The sequence below is a fragment of the Branchiostoma floridae genome, chromosome 2 (genome assembly GCF_000003815.2).
Source record: "Branchiostoma floridae strain S238N-H82 chromosome 2, Bfl_VNyyK, whole genome shotgun sequence".
Classification (NCBI taxonomy): domain Eukaryota; kingdom Metazoa; phylum Chordata; class Leptocardii; order Amphioxiformes; family Branchiostomatidae; genus Branchiostoma; species Branchiostoma floridae.
In genome coordinates, this window is record NC_049980.1 from 27,218,791 (window position 1) to 27,232,563 (window position 13,773).

General features: G+C 39.3%; 2 protein-coding genes across 2 annotated transcripts in view; both read left to right on the forward strand.

The window, feature by feature from the left end:
* Positions 1-13,773, forward strand: part of LOC118406008 (kelch-like protein 42) — a 266,342-nt gene that overhangs the window by 49,962 nt on the left and 202,607 nt on the right. The window lies entirely within an intron of this gene.
* LOC118405911 (serine/threonine-protein kinase ATR-like) overlaps positions 1-13,773 on the forward strand; it is a gene marked incomplete in the record, with an annotated part of 48,386 nt that overhangs the window by 3,996 nt on the left and 30,617 nt on the right. Inside the window, 26 exon segments of the mRNA XM_035805750.1 lie at positions 620-687; positions 1,014-1,104; positions 1,366-1,460; positions 1,802-1,905; positions 2,281-2,379; positions 3,013-3,080; positions 3,421-3,519; positions 4,326-4,458; positions 4,909-5,061; positions 5,485-5,581; positions 5,771-5,845; positions 6,149-6,235; positions 6,656-6,700; positions 7,042-7,134; positions 7,616-7,717; positions 8,528-8,716; positions 8,926-9,018; positions 9,450-9,535; positions 9,867-9,938; positions 10,280-10,399; positions 10,751-10,855; positions 11,237-11,351; positions 11,799-11,867; positions 12,402-12,490; positions 13,101-13,149; positions 13,364-13,450. Of these exon segments, the coding sequence (XP_035661643.1) occupies positions 620-687; positions 1,014-1,104; positions 1,366-1,460; positions 1,802-1,905; positions 2,281-2,379; positions 3,013-3,080; positions 3,421-3,519; positions 4,326-4,458; positions 4,909-5,061; positions 5,485-5,581; positions 5,771-5,845; positions 6,149-6,235; positions 6,656-6,700; positions 7,042-7,134; positions 7,616-7,717; positions 8,528-8,716; positions 8,926-9,018; positions 9,450-9,535; positions 9,867-9,938; positions 10,280-10,399; positions 10,751-10,855; positions 11,237-11,351; positions 11,799-11,867; positions 12,402-12,490; positions 13,101-13,149; positions 13,364-13,450 (2,483 nt within the window).

The following is a 13,773-nucleotide window of genomic DNA, read 5'->3' on the forward strand; positions in this document are numbered from 1 at the left end:
AAGAAGTTGCCCGCCATGGAATGAACGAGATTGATAAATTTTCACACAAAAACGTTATCTTCAGAAAATTGGACCTTGGAATCTTGCAAATTCAACGGTGAACGGACGTGTTCAAGCAACGCAATACATTTGTATACCTGTTAAAACGTGCGCTTGTAACATGTTGTAACACTGGCTCAGTGGTATTATTCACGCGTGGTAAACCAACGCTCCGGGATCGAATCCGTGGACAGATAATGTTTTTTAATTTTTTTTTCTTTTTGCTGCATTTTCGCGAAAATGTTGCCTTTCTTGTTGCTTCTTTTCTTGCGATTTTTTCTTTCTTTTCCCTTCGCCCACATCCTGCATTTTTTTCAAAAATGTTGCCTTTCTAGTTTCCCGACTTCTTGAACTTGACTGGGAAGTCAGGTACAGACCTCGATGTACATGTGCATGTATGATTATGCTGCTTGGATAAAAGGATTCTTTAGTAAACTTAATTTTTGGTATTTAGATATGTTAGTTTCCTTGAGAAGTGCAATTTGAATTTCAATGTGTTCCTCTATCGGATGAATAAGTGTACAATGCATCCCAGGCTTGTTAAGCTGTGGCTAACGGTCTGATTTCCTTTTCCCTGCAGATATATCTGCATTTGGAGGGGAGAACTTGCGGCTCATGACTATGGTGTTGTCTTTCCCATGGCTACTGGTAAGTTGTCAAGACAGTTTGTTCTCCACTACTGTCTCTGATGTCCACTTGTCATACCTACTTAATGAATTAAATACTTATGATCATCATGTTTGTCTTTAGAGAGACATACTGCATACTTGACATACATTGTGCTACGGGTACTAACTGCTACTTCTGTCAGTCTATACAGACTATGACACAAAAACTGCACAAAACAAGCACACATAAGTACATAATAACAAGCTAAAGTTTCATATTATTTCTACCAGTGCAAAACTGTAAGACAATGACAATAGTTTTCATGTTACATCTTACGTATTCATTGAACCTTTTTTTTACTACAGGAGGATCAGAACTGGTTGGACCTCAGGGTTTCTGGCTGGTGTTCTGCAAAAGAAGCAGCTGATCTGTGTGGACAGTTTGCTGAGGCTATTGGTGAGTATGATACATAGTTAGGAAACGAAGATGTATGCTGACTCAAATCAAAGAACAAATCAAAACACTGTTGCTTCTGAAATTTCCTTCATGAAGTATGTTTCTTTGTATGTTTCTTTGTTCATATAATGGTACTTGTGCAGGGGATCGTGGTGATCTTCCTGGGCCATGCACTTCTCTGAAGGTCTGTTCAAAGACAAATGTCTACAAAGACAAATTGAGAAGGGTGATGTTTTCTAATTTTGACATTTTCTTGGGCAGGTGCTGAAGCTGAATCTCTATGTGTTAACCTCTTGGCTCTTGTACCGAGAGAGGTGGCCCCTAAATGGAGAATCCACATCATGAAGGCTGCACTGGTATGTCAACATATCATTCACATGTCATTACTATGTGTAGGATATATATCTTGCTGTCCAGCTTACAGGTGTACCAGGACAGAAAATACCCCTGGTCATCAGAATTTATCCCTGGGAATATTTGCTAGCGGTACACCTGTAGTTAATAAAATGCCCGTCTTTACCAACGTAGATATTGCACAAAAAAGTTGTGACATCTTTTTGCATATTTACTAAATCATTCTTTCCATATAGTTAGGATCTTTTGGTTATCTCCTATTTTCCATGTTGAAAATGATATTTTTAGCAACGCCAAGGGGGTGAAGGCATGTTTTCCTGTACTGAATCCCTTGTGTTTACAGAATGACAGCAGTGTCCAAGTAAGGACCAGTCTGGTGAGATCCTTCCCCATCCTCCTGCACACCCTGGGCCACAACTCTCACCATCTGGTGTATGATATACTACAGTAAGTTCATTATATCAAATAGTGCAATAGAGTTGTATTGTAACACTGTTCTGTTTGTAATGCCCCAGATTTTCAAAGGCCTCAGTAAATTTGTATGTGTTGCATTGATGCAGAAGTATCTAGGGTAGAGTTATAAATATGACAATAAATTATGGACTATACATGTATAAGCCTAGGACTCGGTACTCTACCAATTATAATGTTGATATATTAAATGATATTGCTATTTATATGTATACTAGTCAATGCCTAGGGTATTTAGGCTACCAGCATGGGGGCTGAATACATTATTGTAACCCTGATCAATTCATCTGTTTGTGAATCAGGACATCATCTCGCCTTTCTGTACAATTAAGACAGTATTTTAATTTTCAGCCCACTGATCAGAGACAAGGTACCAGAGGTGCTCCAAGCCATCTCCTCTACACTGGGACAACTATCCTGTGTGGTAGCAAAGTCTACACACCTCTCAAGGTGGATAGTATCTTAGTAGGAAATTTGTGTAACATGAACTTCAAGTCAATCATTCTTGTATATTGAAGGAATTAGTAGTGCTACAATGGAATAATGCATTACAAAAACAACCTTCTTGAATTTTGTGGTATTAATGCTATGTGAAAACTGTATAAAGTTTCAACTGTCTGATGTACTTGACATTGTATGGCACAAGTAATGTCCATGGAAAATACATTTGAAATGGGCCAGGGGAGCAAATAAAATATTGCAGTGCCTCTTGAGCAGCATCAGGAAGGTTTATCTGTATTTGTAAATCCTGAATGACTGCACTTTGGCAAAACATGCCAGCTTTACAGTCATGCAAGGACAGCTTGTTTGTTTGTTTTGTTTGAAGCTTTGTTATTTTTATGAGAAGCTCAAAATAGAGTTTGCGAGGGAAAACAGTAGAATATGACAAATATACAGAATAATACAGATTACATATTTTAATAAATCTTTACACATATTTATCTATACATACCTAGTATTATGTTATATCAAGTGACCTGTCATACCTAGCCTTTGTTACATCTTAGTCTAAGTGAATGAATAAATAAAGGTTCAAACAAACAAGTGCTGTTTAAAGGTATTCTGTTTTGTTGTACCACCCAGGAACAACTCCAGTGATGACCATCTGTACAAGGTGACAAGGCTTGGCTGCTCTGTCTGCCAACAGAAAGGTTAGAGTTCCTTGCTACATTGCTGGTGTAAGATGTAGCCAAAAATTCATTTCTTAGGGAAGTACAGAAACACGTGTACTTCCTTGTGATATATTCCTTTACTGACGAAAGATAATGGATGTTTTCTGAAATGTCTGACCGTTTCTAAAATCTTATCCAAGCAGTTGCTTGAGTAATTTCTATTTGGCGTATCTTATTACCTGGATGTCTAACTTTCATTGAAGTATTCCTTTCATTTCATTGTTAGTTATCTAATGTATGTGTGGTTTGGGTGGTACATGATCATGTTGCCCAACCTTATTCAAGAAAATGCTAAATTTAAAAGCAACTTCATTAACAGGCATATCTGGACCCACAGCCAGTGGACACCCTGTGGATCCATCAATGTTCCTGCCTTTCACCCAGCTGTTACAGAACAAGGATGAAGCTGTTAGGACTGGTATGTTCTCTGGTATTTAGCCTGCTACTAGGGGTGGGTACCGGTACGGAGGCAGTTAGCTTTGTAGGATTTCAAAAAGCCAGTGGGAGTCGAATACTACACAAAACAGATTTCTTTGTAGCAAAATGGGCCATTGTTTTGAGTATTATCCATTCACAAGTTTTCACATACTGAATCAGGTCTAGGTTCAGGGCCGGACTTGGACCTGATCCTACGGACCTGAACCGGACCTGGTCCTGAATTTTCTGTACCGCTACCCACCGTTACCTGCTACCCTTAGCATTATATGTACTGTAATGTCGTCTTGCGCCTTGTCAATTCTGATCTGTTTGCTCTGTGTTTGCCACATTTTCAGGAACTGTGTTCTTTTCAGTGTCAATAATTTTGAACTGATATTGGTTCATGTACGAGGGATAATGATTTGAGAAAAGGGCACCTCACCATGTGTGCAAATGTCCATGTGCATTTCAAAGAACCCAACACACTTATTGAGAAGAATTATAGCTATAATGTTACCTCTACTAGCTATAGAAGAAAGTGTTATGCTTCACCTCAGTCTGAGCTAGGCTGATTTTGACCATACTATATTATACAAACTCATCTAGCTATATTTTCAACATCACTATGAGATGAGAAGAGGCCAAACATGTATTAGAATAGGTCTAAAAAACATTGTACACGTATAAGATTAGTATTAGAAGTCCTGTCATTGTGTGTGCTTCATTACAACTTTATATCTGTATGCCTGTACTATAGCCTGAAAGGGCATGGATGTACAATTTAGGTATGGTTGTGGTTGCCTCTAGGAATGGTCGAGTCCATCCCAGAGTTGTTCTCCCACATCCGAGTGTCAGCGGACGTCCCTGCCTCCATGTCCCTGCTGCAGAACTTCCTCTCTCCGGTGGAGGACTCCTCCTATGATGTCAGAATGGGATTCAGGTACCTGTCACTCATAGAGCACAGTTGGTACTTTGTTGGAAAATATTAAACATGTAATCTTATGTTGAGCAAAAAAGAAAACAAGTCTTTTTATTTCAGCTTACTGTATTGCAGCCCTCTTCTGGTTCAAGTGACAATCAATTCATCTTTAAACTCAAGAAGCATGTATTATTTTTCTAATAGGTAATGATTTTACAATGTAAGATATGCATTTAACTTCACAGTATACAATTAAGCTCCTGACTATTTGAAAATTAACTGGTAACAGGAGTGGACTGCTTCTAGGTTAGGATGCATACATGTATATGGATCCTAGGGTAGGTCTAAATTATAGTGATTGATCCTATGACTGTGAATTATAATCCTACGATCGTGAATGATATTATAATGCTCGTATTTTGAATTTCTACTGAGTTTTATCTGAGTACTGACAGCCGATTTCTGCCCCAGCAAACAGGTTGGCCACCTGGCGCGAGGGTGGTTGAGTGACTCGTCCAGCCCCCTGGTGGCCAAGCTGAAATCTGCATACCTGCGAGCAAACAGCAGCTCCAACAGTATTCCTCTTCAGGAGACAGTGGTGCTTACCATTGGGCAGTTGGGCAGGTGAGTTGGGGCACTTCTGTAGCAATCTTACAATATATGAAAGGTTTATTTCAAGACAGTGTTTTTTCATGGGAAATAATGGTATGGCAAGGGTTTCTTGATTTGAGTTAAAGGTTCTTGGTTCAAATTCCTTGTGGGTCTCCATGTTGTGCCCTTGAGTAAGGCACTTATAATACTTCACCATTTTGCCTTACACGGAAATAGTAGCTTAATTTTGGGATGTCAAATTGGATGTAAAAAGGTTTCATATTTGAGGAGGGTATTGATAAGGTCTAGATTAAAGTTATTTCCTGGAGAGACAGATCACAGTGGAAGTATCTCTCACCAAGGAGGTCTTTCTTTAACCTCCTTGCTCTCACATATCCTACTAGTTGTACTAACTAGTTTTTGTTTTACCATGACCCTACTGGCATGTTTTTCCAGAATAGCTGAAGGTGACTTGTTTGGTGTAGTGTTGATAAACCTGCTGATCAGTCTGGTGTCCCTGTCCCCTGTGCTGGCAGCTCTGGCCTACAGTGAGGTAGGCAACATTGGTTAATCATTGTTTCATAGAGCGGCATTTCCTTATAAATGTGCAAAAGGAATGTATGCATGGAATGTATGTTTTTGACAAGTCTCAGAATGTAAGTTCAACAAGAAAAAACAGTTTTGTACTGGTACACCGCACTGGTACCCACCCCTATTTGAGACCTTTTTCTTGCTTCTTCAGATTCATGACATTACGAAGGTCAGGAAGACAAACCTCACCTCCCTCCTCACCAAACAGAGGCCCATCATTTGTAAGGTAAGTAAAACTTTACATTTGTTCCTTATCCATTAATTGGTTTCTTTGTTTTACTTTGTTTGCATTGCATATACACAGTTAACAAAATCAGCAGTAACCAACTTTGTACATGTACAAAACAATGGACCCCTGATCTTTTTTTCTCAGTACCATAACCATATTTCTAAGGATGCGACTTTTTAGACATTGTCATTCATCATAATCTTTATTTTCTGATTAAGTAACAAATACTTTTTACCGGGGTACTATGAATAAAAATGATTGATGTGGATTAAAATGATGCTTATTTATTCAAATTTCTAGTGGTTGTCTGAAGTTCTCCATGACTCCCAGAGTTCTGGTGGCAGTTCTACATGTAGACTGAAAAACCCTGCTGGAATTTTGAGTGAGGTAAGTTAAAACAGCTAACTGGAGAAAATACTTTCTGGACATGACATCCCTTTGAGCATCGCAGACTTACTAGGACTGGTTTGAATTGTGTAGTCCTGACAATATCATAGTAAGCACATGATGCACGTATCCATCATGGCTTATAATAGAAATGATAAAAAAGGAACAACTTATTAATCAGTATTTTTTCCACCATCCAGGTTAGAAGCTCTTTGGTATATGGAATAACTAATAGCATTTGATTTGACTGTGTATTAACTTGCTACGAACTTTTTATCTGCTTTCAATGCTATTTGCAAAGATGAACCTGTAGGTCTGGGACTAAATGTTTCTGTCAAAGATGGATGTTTTTTTTTTAAATCTGTGAAATCCCACATGTTTTATTATCCTCATGATTGATGACCATGTTCTATATTGTAGGTTGCCAGTGTCTTTGGATGTGAAGATGTCAGAAAATTTTTGTTGGTAAGTACAATTTATAAATCTAAAGGATTTGTACTTTGAATCAAACCTGAATATATTTCAGAAGTCTCATATCAAAACCAAGGCACGGCCGGGCTGTTTGCTAAAATGAAAAATAGAATTGTGCATCAAGAAATATGCACAAATTGTGCTCATGGCTAGTTGTTTTTATGTGTTTTGTTGTCTTCCATATCCTACTTTCGTCTTAACGTTTCCACATACTGCCTGGGCGGGACCCAGTTTGGAATGTAACCTAAGTATTACTGTGGATAGCAGTTGAAAACACCTCCAGATTTTGAATGTTCTGGACTGTTGTAGAAGTTGACTCCTGTTCTCCCTTTCAGATGTGTCTCCAGACTCTCCTACCACAGCTGGTACACAAGGCCTGTCCTGAAACATCTGCCATCATCAGACTCATTGCCAAGGAACTGGAAATGGTACCTGACACAAAATTCTACATCCAAACATTGCTGCGCGTGGTCTTCTGTTTCAAAACTGTCAGGGCTTGAAATACCACCTGCATATGCAGGCTAGTGCAGGTAAAGTTGGAGATGTGCAGGTATTTCTGATATCTACCTGCACCTAACCTGCATTGGTCCATAAACTGGGTTTTATACACAAATGTCCCGCAATGTAGGTGTATGTGTATTGTTATTAGCTGCATTGACTGTTACCACCTATAAAGTATAAAAGAAAAAATATCAATGGTTCCTGAAATCATTCTAGTATAACCCATACTTCCTAAATTCAGAGTGGTGCAGGTAAAATTTGTCCGGTGCAGGTAATTTTCAATGTTACCTGCACCAGTGCAGGTATGCAGAAAAAGTATTTCGAGTCCTGACTGTCAGTCAAGTGAATCAAATTCTAAGTACAAGTAAAACAAAATTGTGAGATCAAAACATTTTTTTTCATGAACAGAATCGACAAGACCTGCTGATCAACAACTTCAAGTACATCTTCCGCTACCTGGCCTGTAACTGTAAGACAGACGAGAAGGAGAGGGCACTTGAGTTTGTACAGGTGAGATGATACAGAATGATGTGTTTCCTTTCTTCCCTTTCAACATGTAGCTTATCGATACTCTCAGGACATTTTAGATTTCCGACTCACTGTCTACCATGTTTAAATCAACATAACCCATCATGTATCATCACTATTGGCAGTCCTTGGTGCTGAATGATTTTCATTGACTGCTGCTATCAATTTGATGTATGCTGTGCGTGGTTAGGCATTTATGTCTGCCTTCATGATGCTGTGTTTCACCACTTATTGCTGTCATTTTTGCTGACAATCTTCATTGATTGCTTTGAGTCACATTCATGTGTGCTGTTATTCACCATTTATGGCTGTCCTTGGTGTTGAATGATGTTCACTTACTGCTAATTTCACATTCTTGTATGCTGTGTTTCACCACATATTGCTGACAGTTGCTGTATCATTTTTGCTGACGGTTATCATTGATTGCTGCTGTCCTCTTCACATGTGCTGTTATTCACCATTTATGGCTGTCCTTGGTGCTGAATGATGTTCAATAGCCGCTAGTTTCACATTCTTATATGCTGTGTTTCACCACTTATTGCTTTAATTTTTTCTGACAGTGTTCATTGACTGCTGCTATAACCTTCATGTGTGCTGTGTTTCAGAAATTATGGCTGTCCATGGTGCTGATTGATGTTCAATGATTGCTAATTGCACATTCTTATGTGCTGTTTTTAATCACTTATTGCTGGCCATGACGATATCCATAAGTTTTACATCAAAGAAAGGAAAATCCTTCCACATGTTCCCTTTTCATACCCAGCTCCATGCATTGATTTTATCCATGTACAGAACGAGACCCAGATAGAGCTGAGGAGCCTCCTGAGGTCCGACTACCAGGGGCTCCACAACGAGCTGCTCCTCTATATCAGCTCCCACTACAGCCAGGTCTTCGCTGGTCTGGCCACCGTGGCTGCTTCCACCCGCGAAGGGAAGGGCAAGGGCAAGGTCCCCAGGGAGATCACTACAGCACAGGAGATGGTGGGTACAAGAAAGGTTTATGGGGAGGTCACTACAGCACAATAAATGTTCTATCAAACTATGGGCCTCTTTCTGTCAGTTTAGATATTATTACAAAAAATTATATTGTAGACTTAATTCAAAGGCTTGAATGTAGTTAATGGACCAGTTGTTAATTTGCAGTTGTTCATATTTGAAAGCACTACATGTATGAATTATTTTCCCCACAGGCTGAGTTTCTACAGCCATGTTTGCTGGGTATCCTGGCTTTTTTTGACTCCCAGCTGCTCACCACCTCAATACCAATGGAGGATAAGAAGTTGGTGAGCCCTTCAGTATATTCTTGAAAATGTTTTTTTCAACATATTTTCGTTAAGAAATAGCATGTTTTCCTTGAAACCTAGCTTTTCTATTGCAGTGAACTGTAAACTGTAAGCTATCTCACAGTTCAATCATTCCAATGGCTTGTGGGCAAGCTCAGAGGTTAATGCCCCATAGAAGTGAGCAAGCATTTACTTGGAAATGTTTCAAACTTGTGTAGACAAGGATATGTTTACAATCAATTTACTGACTTTTAGCTTTAACCTTAGACCACCATGCATCACAGCTGCACATGGGCACTCATGACTGTGAGATGGCATATTGGTGAAGTGTAGGAAAATGCCTGATGAAGAGAATGCAAGCAATTTTCACAGTATTTAGCTAATGGTATGTAATAATGTGTCCTTGTTGTGAAGTTATTATTTTTTTTCAGGCACTGGAGAGCCTGATCACCTTGATGAAACTGATGGGACCAAAACACATCACAACTGTGAGAGTCAAGGTCATGACTACATTAAGGTCAGTGGCCACTGAAGATTGAGTTTTCTAGCATGTTTAAGGAAATAGTGTCCATTGGATCATTTGTACTTGTTTGCTGAGTGATGTTTATTGGCTGTCCTTGGTGCTGAATGATTGTCATTGGCTGTCCTTGGTGCTGAATGGTGTTCATTGGCTGTCCTTGGTGCTGAATGGTGTTCATTGGCTGTCCTTGGTGCTGAAGGTTGTTCATTGGCTGTCCTTGGTGCTGAATGGTGTTCATTGGCTGTCCTTGGTGCTGAACGTTCATTGGCTTTTCATTTGTCCTCTGCCAGCGTTGTATAGAGTAAATTATGTTATTCTTTTTTTGCAGGATTTGTCTCAGATTCAAAGTTAAGGGGTTTCCCGAACTGAGCTGCAGGGCCTGGGACTGCTTTGTGCACAGGTAAAGCAATTTGAATTTACAGGTTCAAAAGACATTTTCATTTGATGCAACTTACTTAAATAAAATCTCTCTCTTTCCACCACCTTTTACCCTTCCAACTTACGTCAGGCACTCATTTAGACCTGAGTGGAGTGAGGAACGTTGTGTCATTCCCAACACGTCTAGCCTGAAATCAAACCTATGACATCTACATGTACATGTAGATCCAGTGTCTGCTAGTCTAATCGATGTCACACTTGTACAGTTACTTTTCTAGAAAATTTTGTGTTTGAAATTCTTTGCTTTGGTGGGTTTGTATTTCCATGTAATACACTGACCCTAATGTTTTCCTCCTGACATAGTGTGGAGTTGTCGTGTCTGGGCCCCATGTTGAGTCAGATCGTGGTGACCCTCCTACCCTTACTACAGACACAGGCAAAGCCTGTCGCAGGCATCTTCAGCTTCCTCATACAGGACAATAGGTTTGCCATTATCATTGTGTCTCATTTTCTCCTTCCTGTTCCATTGCCAGTTCTCAGTAGTATGCATTTGTTAGCCATGAAATACAAACTGTACCTGTACTTCACACTGATTTCACACTGATGCTAGAGGAAAGAAATGTAGTTGCCAGTGGTATCTGTGAATACTGCAGTCATAAATCATTTAATGATAACTTTCATAATTATGATAAAATGTATACACAAATTTCTGTAGATGGAAAAGACTAGAAATTAGCCTTCTTTTGACAACCTTTTCCTTTGCTAGAGTAATTGTTCTTGTTTGCACAGATCCAGATTTTCTCAGTGAGTTTCACACCAGTCTTTTGGTTATAGGGAAGCTTTGCAGGACCACTTCCATGAACTGTACTTCATGCCAGAGCTGCCGGAACTTTCCAAGATCAACGCTGTGCTCAAACAACATATAGAAACACCATCCAGGTAAAAACAGAGGTGACATAGGGAAGCTGACATTGCTACCACTGCACTATACTGCACTGGAGTAGATTTACAGCACTTAATATAAGTAAAATCAGTATTGTACCATAATTTTCTTGAAAAGGCTTGTGGTCAGACAGGTTACATTCTGAAACATACAAATTTCTTAAACGTATTAGGTGCAAGCAATGATCATACATTGTTTTTCTATTTCTGTTTATGAGAGTCAATGACAGATGGACAAAATCTAGTCCCAAGAATTAAAAAAAAAAGATTCTAAATTTTAATGGTTTTACAATATTGCAAAAAAAGGATTTCAGGATATATTCTTTATATATGTGCCACGGAAAATTTTCATAGCAGACCAAACATTTCTTTTCTCAGCCAATCTGACCTGAAGAGTCAGCTGAAGCACTCCCTGAAGGGGCTGGGGCACGAGAGCCTGGATGTGAGACTACACGCCCTCTCCAAGCTCAAGCAACAGCTGCATGCTAACCAGGTGGGACATACAATTGGGTAGTTACAAGCAAACCATCCTTCTAAGTTCTTGCCTGCTTGCCAGAGTATACAGTCAAATGTCTCCTGCAAGAAACCATAATATTCAGAGACAGACAGAAGTCTTAAAACTGGCATCTACCTCAGGGCCTCACCTGTAGTTGAGAAGTGGGATTAAGCACAGAAGGAAAGTACAGTGATAACCATTCACACCTTTCTTACAATTATAAGATCTAGAGAATACATAACATAGTATCCAAATGATTGTCTCATTTAAGTGGCAGACAGCATGATGGTTGACTAGTGATGATTCCTTCTGTACAGTAATTTTTTTATTCACAAGGAAAACAATCATTTTCATGTATCCTTCTAAATGCTTAGTACATTATAGTAGTAGATAATATGATTACCATTAATAAGGAGATGGCCTGTTGTGTCCTGTTTTTGCCAGGTGGCGCTACATGAGATGGTGGAGGGGAGTGAGACTGCTGATCCAATCATCTCACACCTGGTGTCAGTGGTCAGTACCATTATATATCAGAACTTGATAACAATGAGTAGATGTTACAAGGAGTGGATGAAGGGTGGTGTCGTATAGCCTAGTGGCCAGCCTGGATGAATTGAGAGCCAGAGGTCACTGGTTCAATTCCTGGCAGTCTCAGCTAGACGTTGTGTCCTTGGGCAAGGTATATTACATGACTTTACCCTCACTCCACTCGGATGTGAAAACAGGTACCTGACTTCAGTTGGGGAGTGAATAGGTGATGGAAGGAGAGGATTGGGCTTTGCCTTCCAATACTGTGCCTGAGATACAGTGGATAACAACCCACCACCAGTTTGGCCTCACAAAGGCTAATTTAGACACACATTCTCTTCCTGAAATAATAGTGATCAGATACATCTATCATATTACTGTAATATTTGAAAGATTGAATGAAACTAAATCATTATGTTACTTGCTACAAAAACTGTTTCAAAAGTTTTTGAGGTACTCTTTCTGTCTTCTTGAAGCAGACAAGTTAAGCTGAAACAGAACTTTGTCTCTTTTCCCTAGCTGTTGTCTTCCTGTCGTGAGTCTGACAAGACAGCGAGAAGCCTTGTAGGAGAGTGTCTGGGAGAACTGGGTGCTATTGATCCAGGAAGGTACAGTGTTACATTCTGTTTCCTCCTAAAGCAATACCAAGGTCAACTGTCATAATTCCACTGACTGGGTACCCTGACGTGGTTACCACATTAAGACAATGTGCCATGTACCTTGTGCATAGCAGCATGTGTAGTCCAGTGGTTAGCAACCCTGCTTCTGAACACAGATTTGGAGTTTGAATTGAATTCTGGCTGTTGGTGCTCACCATACATGTACACTACTGGAAGGGGTTGATGTTCTTAGGTCGTGACATTAAGCTGTGGTTTACTGTTGTCAAAAAGTCATTAGAGCTAGGGGAACGTCCCTGTGCAATGAACTTATAAATACTGTACATGGCATCTGTCTTCTTTGTCACAACCAGTAGAAGATTAGCTAATCTGTTAGCTAAACTAATTAGAGATCACTTTCAATTTTTGTAACCTCAGGGATTACTGATGCTGACATTCATGTTCTTAATTTGTTAAAAATGAGGTGAATTTTCAGTGAAATCTACCCCAGCACCAGAGAATATTGACTGAATGTTTTGTGCAGTGTTGTTGTGTTATAATATAAGTTCTGTTTACATTCTTGTTATTTCTGACTCATTAACACAAAACTATTTCTAACTAGATTGGATCTTAAGGCCCATGGACAAAAGGAAGAACTATCAAAATTCCAGGTACGTTTTCCTTAGTTTATTTGAATTATGCTTGAAGTTCGTATAATTTCTTATTGATTGTTAGCCACTCTATGAAGAACAGTTTTTCACTTGAACAACACTACCAATTTTATGGTCCCTACAGTATGGAATAATCACATTCCCTTTTTGCTTCTGATGAGATATGGTATATAGGGACATTATCAATAGTGTTTCTCATTTTTTCACATTTCAGGCTGGAGTTGATGATATCAACTTTGCCCATGACCTGATCATGGAGCTGGCTCGAGCCTTCCTGGCCGCTACCGACACCAGGTCACAGGTAAGGCTCTTTACATTCTCTAAATACATTGAGTTTGCTAGGACTTGATTTTTTAGTTTGAGGTGTTTGCTACATGTACTGTAGTAAGGCAGATCACATGTTTGCTATGTGAGAGCTCACTGCAGCAAACCACGAACATAGAACTACCTCAAATGTTTCATAGTTTACAGTAACATCTATCATTCTAACTGTTACACAAAGATTGTGTTTTCACACTTTCACTGACTTTTTATGTGGTGAGGATAGCTTTTTTTCCATTGAATATCTTTTCAACCTAAGACATTTTGATTCAACAGAATGATGCAATAGAGTTAAATGTACTT